This window comes from Limulus polyphemus, unplaced genomic scaffold (genome assembly GCF_000517525.1).
Source record: "Limulus polyphemus unplaced genomic scaffold, Limulus_polyphemus-2.1.2 Scaffold585, whole genome shotgun sequence".
NCBI lineage: Eukaryota > Metazoa > Arthropoda > Merostomata > Xiphosura > Limulidae > Limulus > Limulus polyphemus.
In genome coordinates, this window is record NW_013666195.1 from 266,235 (window position 1) to 284,997 (window position 18,763).

The 18,763-nt window shown below is 31.6% G+C and overlaps 1 protein-coding gene across 2 annotated transcripts in view; it reads left to right on the plus strand.

Moving 5' to 3' along the window:
- The first annotated feature begins 833 nt into the window (after positions 1 to 833).
- Positions 834 to 18,763, plus strand: part of LOC106459280 (rho GTPase-activating protein 1-like) — a 44,629-nt gene continuing 26,699 nt past the window's right edge. For both annotated transcript variants that reach the window (XR_002610548.1, XM_022385727.1), the window contains exons 1-8: positions 834 to 1,040; positions 4,698 to 4,799; positions 5,060 to 5,245; positions 13,673 to 13,760; positions 14,902 to 15,033; positions 15,539 to 15,625; positions 16,172 to 16,270; positions 17,398 to 17,526. Coding sequence is in view for 1 of the 2 variants with exons in the window: in XM_022385727.1 (XP_022241435.1) it covers positions 992 to 1,040; positions 4,698 to 4,799; positions 5,060 to 5,245; positions 13,673 to 13,760; positions 14,902 to 15,033; positions 15,539 to 15,625; positions 16,172 to 16,270; positions 17,398 to 17,526 (872 nt within the window). In the remaining variant the exon portion in view is untranslated. The remainder of the gene's footprint in view (positions 1,041 to 4,697; positions 4,800 to 5,059; positions 5,246 to 13,672; positions 13,761 to 14,901; positions 15,034 to 15,538; positions 15,626 to 16,171; positions 16,271 to 17,397; positions 17,527 to 18,763) is intronic.

The following is an 18,763-nucleotide window of genomic DNA, read 5'->3' on the forward strand; positions in this document are numbered from 1 at the left end:
ATACTAGAGCATTCGCCAAGGTACAGGATAGTTCTAGAAACGTGGCGTCACAGTAATCATGTGACTCGCTGACGCAACAATATGTTACTACTCGCCAGCCTCTTCAAGTTAACTAAACGTATTTTTTACACTATTCTTTACAAATGCTTCTCATGTACTCTCTCACCTTACCAAGTTACTACCCTTGTTAGTTACGCTGTTTTATGTTTTCTTAAAGACTCCTCTCTACCTGACAAAATCTGAATTTTTCTCCCCTTTTGATCACATGAATAGTAACATTGTTCATTTTCTTAATAAGTGAATCTTGGTACACATGAATCACATATGATTTTAAAAATACCATACCATTTTCAGAAGATCTTTGTATCAGTAGGAGTACCTGAATATTGCTTGTTCCTGACACATGCATGAGTTAGCGGTACCGATATCATTTAAAGTTTTGGTGTGAACAACTAATTTTTCATATGAGAACTTTAAGATTATTACAGTTTGTAAGTGTATTTAATACACGACTAATGAAATAACATAGGTTTTGAATGTAAGGTCTACAGTAGTTAAATGATTATCATTAACTTCACATTATATATACTACATATATAGTTTTAGTAAAACTAAGAAAGACATAACAGAAACTACGTCTGACTACAGATGAGTGAATTTTACATGTACCAACTACCATTACCGTTAGGCACTTTTGTATCACTTTGTTAATAAGATTTTGAAATGACAATTATCTTAACATCTTGGTGGTAGAAAGTAGTCCGCAGAACGGAAATAAGTTTTGTGTCAAATACTATGTAAAATACAAAGGCCTCCGTTAAACTTAAAATATGTAGTGCTAACGATATACGTGAAAGAAATCAAGAAATGAAGGTCGATCATCGTGCAGGAACTTCTCCATTCACTTAACAAACTTAATGTTTGATAAATAGTGGGAATGAACGATAGTTGATCGCCCAATAATAGCTGAAAGGTTTATCGTAGAACTAGGATGGAGGAAATTGGAAAAGAGAACCAAACAAATGGAAGACGTTTCTCTGGTAAGACTAACTCAGTAACTGTCGAGGTTAGCACTTGACACCTGAGTTCAAAGTTCTGTAATTTGTGGTTAAAACACACTGAAGTGAAATTTAATCAAGACAACCGAAACAAATATGAAAGTCAAGTCTGTATAGCTCAGCGCAGTCGTATTATATTAATAATAAATAATAGTATGGTATCTATTCAAAATAATTTAACACCAAAAACCACGTCTAGAAATAGCATGATAAAATATAAACTACATAGTTGAGCGTAGTACTAGTAGGCCTAACTCAAACTAACTGTGAGTGTTATTACTTTGTTGTACTAATTGTAATACTGATAGTCACCGTCTAAGCCCCACAAATACATAGAAGTAGTGAGGAACGTAGGTGATCGTACTACTCGTAGCTTTGTAAGTGATATTGTTGCAGGATTTTTCTTGACCTAGGCCGTTGGCTTCCAAAGTTCAAAACTTATTGGGCCTGATACTGATCTTTGTATCCCAATCTCTTTGAAGCCAGGTATCATTCATTTGGGTTCCAGTTAGTTCTAGTATTCAAGCAGTAGCATAAAAAATCATATTTGATAAGTTGATATCTACTGTATGTAGTTGTGCTGCTAGGAAAAGAAAATTCTACGTATCTCTTTCTTCCAAATGTAATTCTAATCAAAAGTATATTGTAATCTCTTTTAATTTAACTACCTCATTTTATGAAGCCAGTTTGTAAATTTTTTATGAAGATGTCTTCTGAAAATGCAATTTAACTATCATCTCTTATTTATATTATTCTAAATGATTTATTTTGCCAATAAATAATTTTATTTTTAAACAAGTTATAGTTTTTATAGAGAAAAAATTGGAGGTTTGTTTGATCCCATCCCAGTACTTGTGTGTTGCATAACTGATTTTATAATTTAGTGAGAAAGTTGAGGGAAAAAACACTTATACTTTTATAGCTGGTCAAAAACATCTAGATTACCCTGCACCCAAACCATGCAGATCCAGAGAGTGCCTCTGTATAAAAACAGGAAAACCAATATTTTACATGTCAAAGATAAAGAAAACAAAAAAAAACATTTATTTGGAGTATTCAGTAAAAAATTATGAGTCATTAAGTACAAATCTGGGAAAAAAAATTGCACTGGTAATAATAGTGCTAGAAATAACGTAAAGTGAGAAAACAACATAAATTTCCTTGCAAATTCAGAAACAAATACAGTAAGATTGTATGTTTAGGATTTCTGTGTATTAGTCTAGCCATATACACTAATTTTATATTACATTTTAGAAGAAATTTTTGTAAAAGCATTTAGAAACCTGTTTCTCAATATTGAAAAATTCATTTTTCATGCAGTAGCTAAAGTCACTAAACTCCCCAGACCCTTCCAAGTAAGGAAAACTGCTAAAAATGTATTAGCTATTCCAAAAATTGTGGTATCATCAGGGAGTTCATAAATATTACAGCCCAAGAAGTTCATTGACGTGATAATGACTTCTAAACAAAGCTTCCAGAGTAGACTTCTAATAGAATTTACTATAGTTTTCCAATCTGAACAAATAGCTCTTTACATGTATCACAGACATCTTGCAAATGTAAACTAATAAATGGGCAGATGAAAGAAAATGATTGAAAAATACAACCAGAAGGCCTGTATGTGCATCTTGATACAGCTTGTAGTTTTCAAGAATTTCCTTTGACCCCTTCTTTCAGAGAACAGGGACTGTATTTCATTTTTCTGATCATTAGAAATATCCTCAATGTCTAATGATATTCAAATGTTCTTTAACCTTTTCAGAATGTATAAATTACCTAGGATACATAAGGGATATATTTGTTTTAACAGTACCAAAAGGTTAAAAGTCTCAAGACTTTTGCAGTAAATTTCACCAGAACCTGGAGATTTATTTATTTATTTTTGAAACATCCAAATTTTCATAAACTTTTTCCTTAATCTGGTCTGTGGAATAATCAAATTTAAGTACTAACCATGGTTAAGTAAACTGGAAAAATCCACTTACCCAGATATGAATGCTACTTGCTTGAAAATTCATTATTAAATTCAAATAAGAAATTTTATATTTTTGTGCTTTTTGTAATAGTTAGTAGTCAAGGGTTACTTACAAAGTATGTTGTGAGGGTACAGTTTAAATAATATTTTATGCATAGAGCATATGTAGTCTTTGTCCAATTAAGATTTGCATTTATTTGATAGTTAGCCATTGTTATCTTTGACTGACAGTTATGACTGTTGAAAACATTTATCAAGCATTCCTGTTATTATTATGGCTATGCAAACAAGGCATTAGACAATGACATGGCTAATGTAATAACAAATGCAATTAGTATATTGAGACACATGACAGTAAAATAGACTAATCAAATTAAGTAAGAAAGCTTGCAAGTCATCATGATAGGCCTGGAATCAGCATATTTAACCCTATGAGCATGGGTGGGGTCAAAGTGTGCATACACGACCTTGTACACATTTTAATTTAACATGGTATTACAAATTTGATGTTATAGTCATCAACTTTTTATTTATCATGATCATTCATTTTTGAATAGAAAAAATACCAGACAAAAGATACAGTGATACTGAAAAAAACTGTATATACATGTGTGTATTTAAATGGTTCCGGTGTTAATACAATATGCAAACTGTATGATGGAAAAAAAAAGTATTTTTATTCTTCACATGGGCATCACCTTGCACTCTGACTTGTCATAGTTAAGTGAGACATACTTCAACAATTCACATTCATATCTTTAGTACAAATACTTTATTAACACAACTGATTTTTGTTTACTACAGACTTGTACTGTTTACAAAAAGCTTGTCACATATCGTGAAGGTACACATAGTGAATTCTGAATTATAGATAAAATTACTTATCCAATACAGGTTCAGTCCAATTGTCACTCCAAATGCACTTTTCATGCATTCACAGGTAACACAAATGAAAAAACACATGCTTTGGACACTTGAGTAAAACCCAAATTTCATTGGATCATTCCACCTAATTTGTTTAAATATGCTAATTCCATTTGCTTTAATCATCAGTTCATGTCAGTTAACATGGCACGAGAAGATCAATGTACATTACTGGTCTACAGTGTAATTAAAATTATTCATTTAACATAGTAAACATTGCTAAAGACCTGTTAAAGTACGATTATTTTTTTTTTTAGGCCTACATGTATGTGTAGACAGTATAAAACTAAGCATAATATATTAGAACATCCTTATGTATCAGGATAGTTGACTGTTTAAATAATGGTTTAACACAAGATTTGAGATAGGAAAGGGAAGGTGTAGATATAAAATTACTTAAAAAATAACAGTATAGAAGTTTGTCATTAGAAATACCTTATTACATACTTAAACTGAAAGTAATAATTGAACAAAATGAACAGAAGCTTAAATAAACTCACAAGGTCTCTTGGTTTCTTTTCACACAATGTCTGGATGTACAGCAGGATTCACTGTAGGACATTTAGACTTTGTACCTTTAACTTTGTATCTAAACTAGTTATGTGTTTGTTCTTAGTTTACTGCCATGTATATGTTTGTAATATTTACCCTGTGAGCTTTAGTCTGTTTATAGGTACAATATATGCCATTGGTGCTTGTGACTCTTATCTGGTTTCTTTTTCCTGTACGTGTATACCTAGGCGGTTCTACAAACAGTGATAGTGTTCCAGACAACCACGACTGTGATTATGAACCTGCTTTAGAGTTTGATGATACTGAATTAGTGCAGGCAGCAAACTCAGGTAAGATTTTGAAGCCTAAAAATTTGATATTTTGTCATACATGCTCATGATAATGTGAGAAGTGTTTGTATCTTTCAGATCATTAGAGTATTAGGATGCAACTTGTGTCACTGATCTTAACATTAATTATTAGGATGCTGAATGGAAGTTTAGAAGTTGCACATTGTCAAACATCTATACTTATGTTATTTGAGATTTAACAAATTTTGATATATTTTTATACAAATTCCCTACATGTCCCAGTTGATTCTTCAATACAGAGACAGAAATGGACAAGCAAGCAGAATCAAATACTGATGATGATTATCAGTACCTTGAATCACCTTTATCTGATGGACTTATGGACGAAAACTTTGAAGAAGCTTTAGCTAATAGAGGAATAGATGACGATGATGATATGAATGATTTTTCAGATATTGCCAAATATGGTATTGTAGAAGTTGCTGGTATGTCTATAGATTATTAAAACACATAATATTATTCATTTATTCTATCACATTTTATGGTTATTCAATTTGTTTTTTTATGTATATGTGTAAGTAACTATATATCACACTTGTGGGACACCATTATAGAATAAAATACTTTAAGTCTAGTTATAAGATGTTTAAACATATTTTCACCTCATAGGTTGATTTTTATTGTCATTCAAAATGAAAACTACTAGAAATACTATAGAAACAGTACTTTATATTATAGTGCAATAGGAGCACAAGTTTTTCTGGTATGCTTTGTATAGCAAAAGGGTTACTGAATTCTCTTTTAAGCTGAAAGTAGCATGCATGCCAGATGTCTGTACTGGCTTTTTAATATTTTAGATGTAAGTTTAGTTAACTTGAATTTTTACGTTGTTAGGATTAAAATTTATTTTAAACAGGCACTTAGTTACTCTAAAATGCACTTCCATCCACCTCCCCACAACTGGGTGATACATGGTTTTCCATTATGACTGCAACTAAGAAATCTGAGTTATGGTGAGGAAGCAGAACTTATGTACGTTGTCATGATGCCTATACAATAAGTCATGTGCGAGAATAGAGAATTCTGAGTAAGTTGGTACATGCTCTACATTGAATTGAGGCATTCAGAACTTTGAGTCATGTGGTTGTTGATAAAATGAGTGCAACTCAACAACAAAGGGCTATTAATATTTTAGAAATAAATATCTGGTTGAAATTCACTTTGACCCTCTAACAGGCTAACAAAATTGCAAAAATTAATGATGCTTTAAATTATGAAAAATTTTATGGACAAGCTTGTCATTGAGTTAAAGGTTATGAGTGTTAATGCTATCATTCAAATCATTTGCAACACATTTACAAAAACTTTAATGTTTAAAGACTTTAGATACAAGATGCTTGAATAGTATGATTAGAATAGTTGGCCAGAAACTCTTATAAGAGTATTAATATCAAAATTAAAATAATATTGTAATAAACAAGAATGGTTCACTGTACCCATTAAAACAAATGACCCAACACTCAGGCAGTAATAGGTGAGGCCTTGTTCCTACATTAATCATAACAGTGCCTTATGCATATCAACAGCCATGTTGACACTGTGCTTTAAATAGTCCCATGTTGTATTGGTGAATATTTTATGAAGCCTATGTGTTAATATTTCTGAAAAATTTATTTACAAAAAAAAAATTTGTTGTGAATGTCAGCCCTACTGTTTTATGTTATAAAATTTGTGAAATAGGTGATATGTTAAATAACTCTTTATCTTAATCATATAGTACAAGCATCTTATCTTGTATCTAAAGTCTATGAACACTGAAATTTTTGTAAATTTGTTGCAAATGATTTGAAGGATAGGATTAACACATAACTTTTAACTCAGTGGTGAACTTATGCATAAGATTTTTCATAATTGAAAGTGTTATTAATTTTTGCAATTTTGCTAGCTTGTAAGATTTAAAAAAAGCTACAGTTCTTATTGTGTTGTCAACAACATTTTGTTCAAAAAATTAAGTGTCTGTTAATTAAGTGTCTATATGGAATTGTATATGTATTACTTTAATTTTTATTTCTTGTACTTAAGTTGCAATGTATTATAGATCATAGTATTTTATGTGTGATTGATCAAATCATTTTGTCATATAATTCAATGGTAAACTAAAAATGTTTTGAAGTAATTGCTTGACTGTGATTTAAATAGGTTTTTGAAGTTTTAAAGTATTTCATTTTTACTGTATAAAGGGAGGGTTTACATTTTTGTTTGAACCATTTAGTGATTTTGCTTAAATTCAATGTAGTAAAAATTTAAAGAATGTTACACTGAAAATGTATTTCTGACAGGTACTTACCTTCACTCATACAAAAACTATCTCAATTATTGAGTGCTTTCATAGCATTGCTAAAAGAATTTTATTAATCAGCACACCAGTCTTTATACCCCACCAGTTTTGCACCATTTCTGAACATGTAAATATCATGTGACTACTCTCCACCAATAGTATTGTTTCACCTATAATGGTGCTTCTAGCTCCCTCTGCTATTTGTGCTCAATCCTCACTTTGGAGAATTGGTAGGTACTAGAATAAAAACACACTGGTTTTAGAGTGGGGAGGAAGGGTGAGAAGTGTATGAGAAGAGGTAAGTACCTATCAGAAATACATTTTCGGTGTAAGAAAATGTTAACTTCTGACACGGACTTAACTCCTCTCCCACAAAGACTAGAATCCCACACTGCAAGGGTGGAGAGCTATTGTAGACACACAAAGAACAGACTGAGGACCAAACAGAAAGCAACCACTCAGAATGAACAGGTGTGCTTGGAGATGAAAATGAAGCATACCTGTGGGGTACTACAATACTTCTGGAACAGGTATGCTCTTCACCCAGAAATTAGGAAAGTAATATAAAATGGGTGAAAAAGGTAATGCTTGCATAACTGTAAGTGTTAAGAAGGTGCAAGCTGTATGAACATGTAAAAAGAAAAAAAACAACAGTAGGTTATCGATACTCAAGAACCCCAACCATAAGTAAACAGAGTGCTGTATGTCAAGCAACCAGAATTACGAAAAGGAAGTGAGCAAACAGTCATTACTGGACAAACCCCCAAAACAAGAAGCAAGAAGTACAACAAACTGAACCCAGCAACAGTAAGAACAGGGAAAGCTGTAACCGGTATAATGGGTAAAATAAAAACTCACTCAACTGTAAAAGCCGGGTAAAAACATTCTGTATCCGGAATTACGAACAGGACAAACAGCATTTGCCTAACAGTAGCAACAGAGCACAGATGTCCCATTGCCAGTATTACAAGGCAGATGAAGTCTTTCAAGCCCAACTGTAGAAGCAGGAAAGAACCGTCTGCAACCAGAATTAATGAAAAGAGAGGTGTCTACTGCACACAACCATAGGAACCAAGCATTGTCATTCTGAACCTACAATTATGAGAAGTATCTAACATAGGCTGGCTGCAAATAATACTTGGTCAGTGTGTTTATTGAGTGAGGTCTGCCAACATTTGGGGGGAGTTCCAGTAAGGAACCAGTTTTGCCCTCTTCTGCTGAGTGGATAAATTAGCTTAGTTCTAGCAACACTCGTGTGGAAGCCTCCATGGTCCACTGTCCTTGCGACTGGGAACTGAGAGAGGTAAGGACTCTCATGCTCCACTCGAAGAAAAAGGGGTAAAAAGGCAGTGGGGAGTCCAGAGGAATGTCACACAGGAGACAGTGCAATGGGTGACTGTGTTTCTCTATTTTGAAAAGCAGACCAAACCTGATTAAGGAAGTAAGTGACCACAGTAGCGAGGTGGGAGTCTACCATCACCATCACCTCCACAGGAGAGGAAGGAGGTGGGACATGGCTCGAGAAAAGTGATGTAGATAACGACTCTTTGATTTGACCATAGGCTGGGAGTAGAGGTAAGAACCTCAGCCCCCTAAAGAGGAGTATGGGAACTTGTAAGGAGTAAGCAGCAATCCCGCTGTCGTCTGGACTCTTTTCAACCACCAAACCAGGGATCTGAGGAGAAATTCCATGGATCCAGGAGTGTTCACCAAAGGGAATGCAAATGAGTCTGACCCATGGAAATGAGAACTTCTCTGGAAGTCCACATCCCCAAAGAGATAGAACATATCTAGCCATAAAAAGGTGAGGGACGTGTGAACTGATCGCTCCAACCCCAAAGACAGAGAGGATAAGGCTGGGCTTGACTGAGGTTGGAAAGAAGAACCCCCCCAAATGAATGGGGTATTGAGAGGGGGTCAGAATGGATTTCTCCCTTGTCAAAAGGAAACCAACCCATTCTGCATCTTGTAGGAGCAGGGGAGTGTAGACCCTGGACTGAGAATGGGAGGAAGCAAGCAGGAGCCAGTCAAACTAGAGAAGGAAGAATACAAGATTCATGGAGTGAAAAAGTCTGGCAAAAGTTTGTATTCCCCGACAAAACACATAAAGAGCTGTCTAGGATCACGAACATAAGCAAAGAAACCAAAACTAAGCTCAGCTTTATGAACGGGAGAGAATTGAACATGACAGTGAAGTAACAAGGCAAATTTTTAAGTCCCACACTGACAAAAATTAGGAAAGGATGGCATAATTGAATACTCATTAAAAAAGTCAGATAGAACAAAGAATAGATATTACTAGTAGTAATGATATATAACATACCAACTATCAAAACATACCTAGTAAAAAAAGGACTAAAACATCAAATGGGAAAAGTATCAATATTTTTCTAGTCCACAAAGAATGTAAAAATCATGAACGTATTAACTGACAGAAATTCTCGAGAAAACACAATAATAATCATTATTTTAAGTTACCAGACAGAGAAAGTAACCTAGATGACAAGGACACAGAATTACATCATGCACTGACTAAAATTAAAAGAAGGTACATACTTAACAATAACGAAAAATATTTATTCAAAGAAAACAAAGAATTACTTGTTACTAGTAGTAGTGGTATGGAAGGTACAAATTAACCAAACATACCCAGTTAACAAATTACTAACATATGAAATGGACAAACTATCTAAATGTGCCCAGTCCACAAAGTATGTAATAAAAATGAAAAAATTTTGATTTGTAAATTCATGGAAACAAATGAAATCAAACATAAATATTAGAAATTCTTGAATAAACTTCATTGGAAATGCCAACAAAGTACAATCAAAAACTAGTCACACTCAGAAAAATTAAACACATGTCTAAACTGTGTCACTCTGATCGACAAAATGGGGTTGAGCAGGAATATCCAAGGGAGCTAGTTACGCTGTTACATAGATGGTGTAATACTATTGGTGGAGAGTAGTCATGTGATATGTACATGTTCAGAAATGATGCAAAACTGGTGGGGTATAAATACTGGTGTGCTCTTTACTAAAATTATTTTAGCAGTCAACAATCGAAATAGCTTTCGTACGAGTGGAGGTAAGTCCATTTCGGAAATATATATATATATATATGTGTGTGTATGTAATTTTTCCTTGTTTAGTTATTTCTTTTAAACAGTGGATTTACAAGATTTTAAACTACATTTCATGAACAGTCAAAACATGCAGTAAGAGTCTTTAATAATAACTTATGAACGTAACTTCGCTAACATTTTAATTTGATTAAAATCATTTAAAGTAAGAGCTTTAGTAATAACGATAACTTGTAATAATAACTAAAATCAAGTAAGTGAAAATTTGAATCAATTAGCTCTGATTAGAAATTAAAATACAATGCTATAAACCAGTTAAAAGTATTCATAATTAGAATGCATTGATGTGAAGTTGAATATTCTATCTGTCAGTGGTATTTTTTGCCCTCATTTCCAATAATGTCTTAAAAATAGTAGCTATCACAGGAAATTTAAGATATGTCTAAATGTTGTCACTGAGCCAACAATGAAAGTTAATGTTTCAAGTCAGGTAGACTTACCTCTAGATACCAAAAACCTTTCTTTCTTAACTTTACTTTCATGCTTTCACCAGTAATGTGACTTAGGCTCTGAATATCCTTGACACAATGCTGAGTACACATCAATTTACCCAGAGTTCTCTACTCTCCTACCTACCTCATGACTTTTGAATTGCATCAGGATAGTATACATAAGCCATACTTTTCTGACATTATCCAAATTCCTTAGTTACAATTGTGATGAAAAAATCACACATCTCTCAGTTGTAGAAGATGGGTGGGATTGTATTTTTGAGATAAGAACCTGTGCTGAAAGAGTTAAGTAGAACCAAGTATATGCAATAAGTCATGTGGAAGATAGGAGAGTGGAGAACTCTGGATATGTTGATGGATACTCTGAATTGGATCAAGGACAATTAGATCCTAATTCACATGATTGTTGACAACATGAGAGCAAACTTAAGAAATAAAAGCTTTTAGTATTTCAAAGGTAAGTACCTGTTTGAATGTTATTTTGAGTTTAAAAATGTAAAAATACTTAAGTAATTTGTTCTGCATTGCCTCATAAATAAACAAGGAAAATGGAGAAGTGGTAACTACAACATTGTCTGTTATTTACACAAACAGTTTAAAAATGCAAAAAATATGTATAATATGTTACTGTTTATTGTTTATATAGAATGAACTTAAAATTATTTAAAATTAGTGGCTGTTATGCAAATTTAATAAAATTCTATTACAAAAGTTGTTAAGGTACATGTTATCTACCATAGAAATATCTACAGTATAACTTCTGAACAATTCAAATAACCAACAAGACTGTTTTTCTGTGATCACTGATTGCATAACTTTGTGTATATATAAAATATTATTGGCATTTGCCATATGGTTTTTGTTTAGACTTAGTCAGGAAGTAAAAGAAGGCAAAGCCAGCAAAAGATTACAAATGGCGATACCTATGTATCTATATATCCATGTGCAGAAATGATAAAAATAGAAAGTTGACCCCATAAATTACCAAACACTCTGTGATAACAAATATTTAGCATAGCAGCTGTTACTAAACCAAAAAATGACGAGCAGCTGGAAATAAGAACTTGCTAAAAATTGTACTTATGTATATGAACTTCTATGCTTTTGTCAGTGTATAGAAAAGTAAATCAGATCTTTATATCTTGATTTTATCTTGGAAGGTTGAAATGTCAATAAGTTAATGCAAAAGCCTACTTACATTTTAAAATAAGTAAACTTATGAGACATAGATTGGTAAACTCCTTAAAAACCTTATAACAGACTCACAGTGTTTTTGAGTGTTTTGTGGTTATGGAAAGTACAACTTAATACAATTTTGTGCTTTAGGATATTTTTTTATTTGATTATTATTAAAGCCCTTATCTATAAATAATAACAGCGGTCTTCATCCAGTAATCTTCTGTTTCCTTACATTTAGTGTGTATAAATATGATTTGCATGTAAATTCAGTATGTCGTGGAAAAATAAAATACTTGTAGTTGGCACATTTTTTTATAGTAGTTTTGTGAACACTCATTCACCATCTTAAAATATGCATGGTTTTGTCTACAATAATAATTTCAGATGATTACAGTTAACCAAGAAAGCTTTATTTTTACCCATAGTTTCCTGTAGACCTTGATTAATAACAAAAAATGTTTTGTTAGTAAGATACATAGCTAATTAGTGTTGCTATAGACTGTGTTATTATGGGTTAAACAGATTGATTCTATGTATTAATAAATGAATAAGTTCTGTCAGAAAGATCTGAAAAATTTTTAGTATGAGATCTATCATCTGAATTGATCATATTCTATTACTAGAGTCTGAATTAACCATTACTAATCTGAGCATTGTAGGCTGGTCATACATATATTTTCCAATTGTCACAGGCCTTGATTAATAGGAAATTGCCTGAACCAGAATTTAAATTTTGCTTACTCATTGTGTGAAAAGAGTGTAAAATCAGAAAACTACCATTTTGTTATGAAAATATCATACAATCATAGTACCAAAGAGAGAGGGTTAATACAAGTAATTATAATAAGTTCTTAGTACAAGCAAAAAAACCCTAATTTAAGCTAAAAATATTAAAAATGAAATTTACTGTTATCGTAACTTTCTGTTGTTCTAATTATCTAACAAATTATTAGTTGCTATAGTATGATTTTAAATACTGATCATTAAGAGCTGAAAATCAGATACGATACTTATCATAATATGATATAAATCAAAAGAGAACTATAAGTTTATAAGGGTTACATTGAACTGAATTATGAGTTGTTTATTCTTTCCCTTTACCATATTAGCATCAATTATCTCAGTAATTTCATACATGGTTGAGCCATTGGGGAAAATTAATAAATGCAAATTAATCCTTATAAATGTAACTACAAAACCAGTGACACTTTGATAACAGTGCATAGTCATAATTACAAGTAAATTCTGCATAGCGGTAAGAGTACAAGATAGTTCATTTGTATATATAGTGTACTACATGATACACGTGAAACTGTTTTTTCTAAACTAAACTACCTTATAGAATGTGTACTATATGATACATGTGAAACTGTTTTTTCTAAACTACCTTATAGAATGTATACTATATGATACATGTGAAACTGTTTTTTCTAAACTAAACTACCTTACAGAATTACAACAATATATTAAGATGAATAAGCTTAGGTCTAGAGTGATGGGTATTTCAAGTATATTTATATATATATATAATATCTTATCATACATTAAACTACTTCTACAATATATAGTGATAAAATTATAGTGATTTTATGCCACCATCTTAGATTTCTTCTGTGTTTTATTAAGTTATGTTTTGATATGTAATCCTACAACACTCATCAACATTCTTCTACTGACTTTCACCATTATGAATGGGACATAATGTTCATTGACTGCAAATTATTATTAGCTTAGAAAAGTTATAGTTTTTTTTTGTATAGTTAAAACGTATTTTACTTAATAGAGTTTTTTTGTTTATAAGGTGATGACTCCTATGGAAGGAAGGTGATAGTCATTTCAGCATGTAAGCTGCCTTCAAACAAAGAACTTAATCATGCCAAGTTTCTCAGGTAAAGTTAGTTCTTAAACATGTACTGGAACTGTCTTAGGTTACTTAGTATTTTAAGATTATTTTATTATGCTAGTGCTTGAAACAGAGAAGGTAAAACTGGTGTCTCTTGTATATCACCTGCTATTTTATTAGTTTTATAACTTCATTGCTCATGCTTTCTATCAGACTTTGTCTTTCCTCAATTTTTGAGATATTTGGTTGATTTTCATTCTTTTCACATGTTCTTACTATTTATACACCACTTTTGCCAACAATTTTGCAGTTATCACAAATTCTGAAAGACTTGCAGTTGTTTCAGATAATGTATTCATTTCTTCTGCTGTTAAAATTTTGTGTTTACAAGTTCCTTATGATTCAAAAAAATATTTTAGAAATATTTATTAAATGATAAACGTGTTTCAAAAACCATGTTAAGAGTGTATATAAAATTACTGGAACATCTAACATGTATTCATTGTTTTAAATTATTTTATTTGCTTAGCTGATGAGTCTCAGGTGTAGTTATTAGTAAGGAAATTGATATTTCTGCTATTTTTCAAATAATATAATAAAATGGTTTAGATTAAATTCAGCACTGAAGAAAGAAGACACACAAGCTGATAAACAGGTTGGATTATTCTTGAAAGCTGGATATTTGAAATAGTGTACTAGATGTATGAAATTGTATGTGTTACCCCCAAGAAGATTATTTAATTAGGATAAAGTGAAAGTAATTTTGCCTTCACTCCTACTAGTAACAACATAGATATTAAAAGTAATATGATAAAAAAATGGGTCATTAAGTTGTAATCCATCACATTCTTTCCAGTAAAAACAGAAAGTACTGTATATCATGGCATATAAGTCAACCCCTTAAATCTAGGCAAAAAAATCCTATAATTTTCTGATCACTGTCATATAAGTCCCCTTTCTTGGAATAACATTCTGTCATTAAAAAAAATTATTTATATGCTGCAATATATGGTCACTTAAATTTGTTTATATTGAAATGTATTGTCTTTTCTCTGGTGACTTAAATATATAATTATCTTGGTTTTTATAACTGGAAACAAAAAACTATTGAAGTCATATCCTCTTCTGTAATTAGCCACTCTTCTTTAATATAGAAAAAAAATCTTGTTTTGTGATCTGTTTTCCAGGTACCTTATGTATACATTGGACCAATTTGTAGAAAGTGACTATACATTAGTATATTTCCACTATGGTCTCAACAGTAGGAACAAGCCATCTCTTAGCTGGTTATGGGCTGCTTATAAAGCATTTGACAGAAAGTAAGTTTAATTTCAGTGTATGCCATTTTTTAAATACAGACTTAGAACTATAGATATATGTGTTAATCTTAGAAGCATATCTTTTGATGCAGCTTAGTTTATCAAAATCCTTAATCCTTAATATTTGATATAATGAAAACTGTGATTATACAGATTTTATCAGTACAGTAACATAAAGTCATTTTGTTTATACATATGTTTCTTACTTATTTCTCACTCTTTTACATGTACTTAAAAGCATAAAGTTTTAAAACTACTGTATAGAAACGAATACGTAGGACTTAGAAGATACTGCATACTATAAACAGTTGATTTTAATATTTGAGTTAGCTGTTACTCTACAGTATGCAATAAATATATTCATTTCTACATATAATACTGGAAGCCTGTAATTCATTCAGTTATCCATAGTTTGTGACAGATCAAAATTTCATTTATTCACAAAGTGATTCCTTGTAAATTAAAATCTTGTTTATTTGAAAGGGATTTTGTCATTATCTTTCAGATATAAAAAGAATCTTAAAACCTTGTATCTAGTCCACCCTACCAATTTCATTAGATTTGTATGGCAGATTTTCCGACCTGCTATCAGGTATGTTAATTACATATGTATATATATGTATAACATTCCTTTTATGCATATGAATAAGTACATGTCACAGATGAGTATTATAGATTTAATGTTAATATTGTAAGAAATAATTAACCAAAAAGCCTGATGAAAATCCTGAAATAATCATAAAAGTTTCTTATTTAAAAAAACTATAGTGTTGTGAAACAAGTTAGTTTGTTTTTTCTGTACTTTAAGATATTCAATCCTTTAGTTGTAACAGCTTAGTTAGCCACATTTTTCCTGGAGTTTTTGATTAAAGTTCTGTAGAAATACTTAATTGTAACTGCTGGTAATTTGAAATTTGGTAAGATCTTGTTATTTGATAAGAGGTTGCTAGTTGCCCATTGAAGAACTGTAAAAATACTTATTTATAAGCTCTAGTAACTTGAAATTTGGAAATATCTTGCTGTATGATAATCTGTTACAATTTGCTAGTTGAAGCTGTGAAGAAAGTATTCAGTGATTTAAGGTCCAACCAAAACTACACGAATATGTTTGAACCAATGTTTGTGTATTTCCTATCAGTGTGAAGTTTGGAAAAAAAGTCATGTATGTCAATTACCTTCATGAACTGAAGAAGCATCTTCATTTTGAGCAACTAGCCATTCCAAAAGCTGTCTTAGAGTAAGTATAAATACTGTATATTCACCAATATTTCAACAGACAAACATTCATCCTGCTCTCTTGTATGTTTTTTTTAGCATTACAAATATTCTTCTTATAGCTTCTTCTAGGAAATTACGAAATTTTTATAATTAAAAATTATAATTTAATTAATTGTTATCACATTTATTAGCCTATATGATTACATAGGTTTAATTAATAATTGTTACTATTTTATTTATTATTAGAAATATAAATTCCCGATAAGTTTATGTTCTTTGTTTCAGTTGATAATCAACCAGTTATCAGCGTAAATGTATTATATTAACTAATTTATATCTGATAATAATAATAATAAATTTAACTATTTCATAAATTGTAATAGTGATTGATAATCAGTTGCCACAACCTTACCATAATTACTTGTTGTAATTAATACATATCACATAAAGTAGTAACATGAATAATGTCAAAGGCTAGTATGATACATAACACATTTTTAATACCATTCTATTTTGTCAGTGAATCAATCGAATGTTAAATTTTGTGATGATTTTTTTTTTATTTTGTATAGTTGATTTCTTATTAATAGCATACAACAGTTGTATTAACACATTAACCATGTTTATTGTAATAATTATTAAGCTCAAAATTTATGATGTATGACAAACCTAATGTTATGCATGTAGTAATGAATTAGACCATTATAAACGTTTTATCCTCTTTTTTTTTTTTGAAACAGTAGAACATAAGCCGACCATATTTTTGTTGTATTAAAATTCTGGGTCAGTTAAGTAAAAAATGAAATGAAAATGCCCTCTATTATTTTGTAAGATTTTTAAGTGATGATTTAGTTTTAAAAGAAAAGGAAATGTTACTTAAAATTGAATAAGGAAAAGATTGTTATTCATTACACGATATTCAGGTTATTAGACTTATTGACATTATATCAAGAAAATGTTACAATTTTAATCAAAGATAAGGATGACACTTCTAAGGTAATAGAAATTTGTGTTTACTCAAACACTGGCAGTTGAAATATGTAACCTTACATGAGTGGGTGTCTTGTGGTCTGTAACATTCTTCTAATTTTATGTGTGAAAACAATATAAGTTGGTAATTTCAACTTATTTGTGCTCTTTCTGTAGTTATGACAATCAACTTAAAGCAGTTAATAAGGGAACATCAACCTGGTTTCCAAATTCACCTAGCAGTAGCAGTTTACATCTTCCAGGGCCTGTGTATGATACACAACAGTTTCGGGTTCCACTGTCTTTGTAAGAAATAGTTTATCTAGATCAAAAAAATCTGGCTCTATAATCAATTTAATGTAGAATACATCTTTCCTCTTCTAATTTATTTGTTCTAAGCAATTTGAATCTTTTTTTCAACTAAAACTGAAGATTTTTTTAATACATTTTTTAATACATCAAAATTTCAATACTTTTTTTGTACTTAATGAATACAAAGCTAGCAAGTTTGTATATATTAATTTAAATATTTTGTTTGAAAGTTTCAATTTAAGTAATGGACATATGATCTTTATGCAATAGAATAATGTCAAAAATAAGCTGAATATAATTCTGAAACACACCTCCGCTCACACTTATCGTGATGAAAGGTTCTCTTCTTTGCCCATCTAAGCAATGGTATGAATTCTACCTCACTTGCTCCAGTCTTTATTGAATTGACTCCATAATTCCAAGTTCAGTTTGTTGCATTCTGAGCTTCTTCATGTTGGGGGAAAGACTTGCCCATTTGGATGTTGCTTGCCTTCCCTTTGTAATTCCAGTGGCTTGTATGCGACATTTTGTAGCTTTCAGATAGGGTGCTTGGACCCATAATTCTGAGTTTGGTTTGTTGCATTTTGTGCTTCTCTAGGATGGACTGAGGGTTTGTCCACTTAGGTGTTGCTTGCCTTCTCTTTGAAATTCCGGTAGCTCGACATGCAACATCTTTTAACTTTTGGGTTGTGTACCCTTCATATCATATTTCTATTATATAATTATATCGTATTGTGGTCCCCATGCCCTAGCCACTTCACCTTGGATCTCGCTTTGAGTCCACAGCCCTGTAATTCCAACGACGAGATGTGGAACCTCGTCTTTGTGGTTGGGGCCTGGACAAATCTTATGATAATGAACAATGTTGACTCTGTAGCTGGTTGTCCTTTACTGTCCACATTTATATTTCACTTTATCTGGGCGAAGAGCATACCTGTTCAAGAAGTAGTGTGGACTCCCACTAGTGTGCTTTATTATATCTCTTTCTGTGTGGATCTTGCCCTCATCAACATCTTCACCTGGTCAGCGTGAAAGGAGGTTAGTGTGTTTCGGAGCTTAAATTTTTTTATACTGAAAATGTGTTACCTTCTCTCACACTATTCTGCACTTCCTCCCCACAATAGCCAGTGTTCAGGTCTGATAATCTTGCCAGTCTCGAAAAAAAGGGAATAAGAAAGAATAATGGGGAGCTTATATATGGATTGGATATAGAGGGCACCTTGATGTAGGT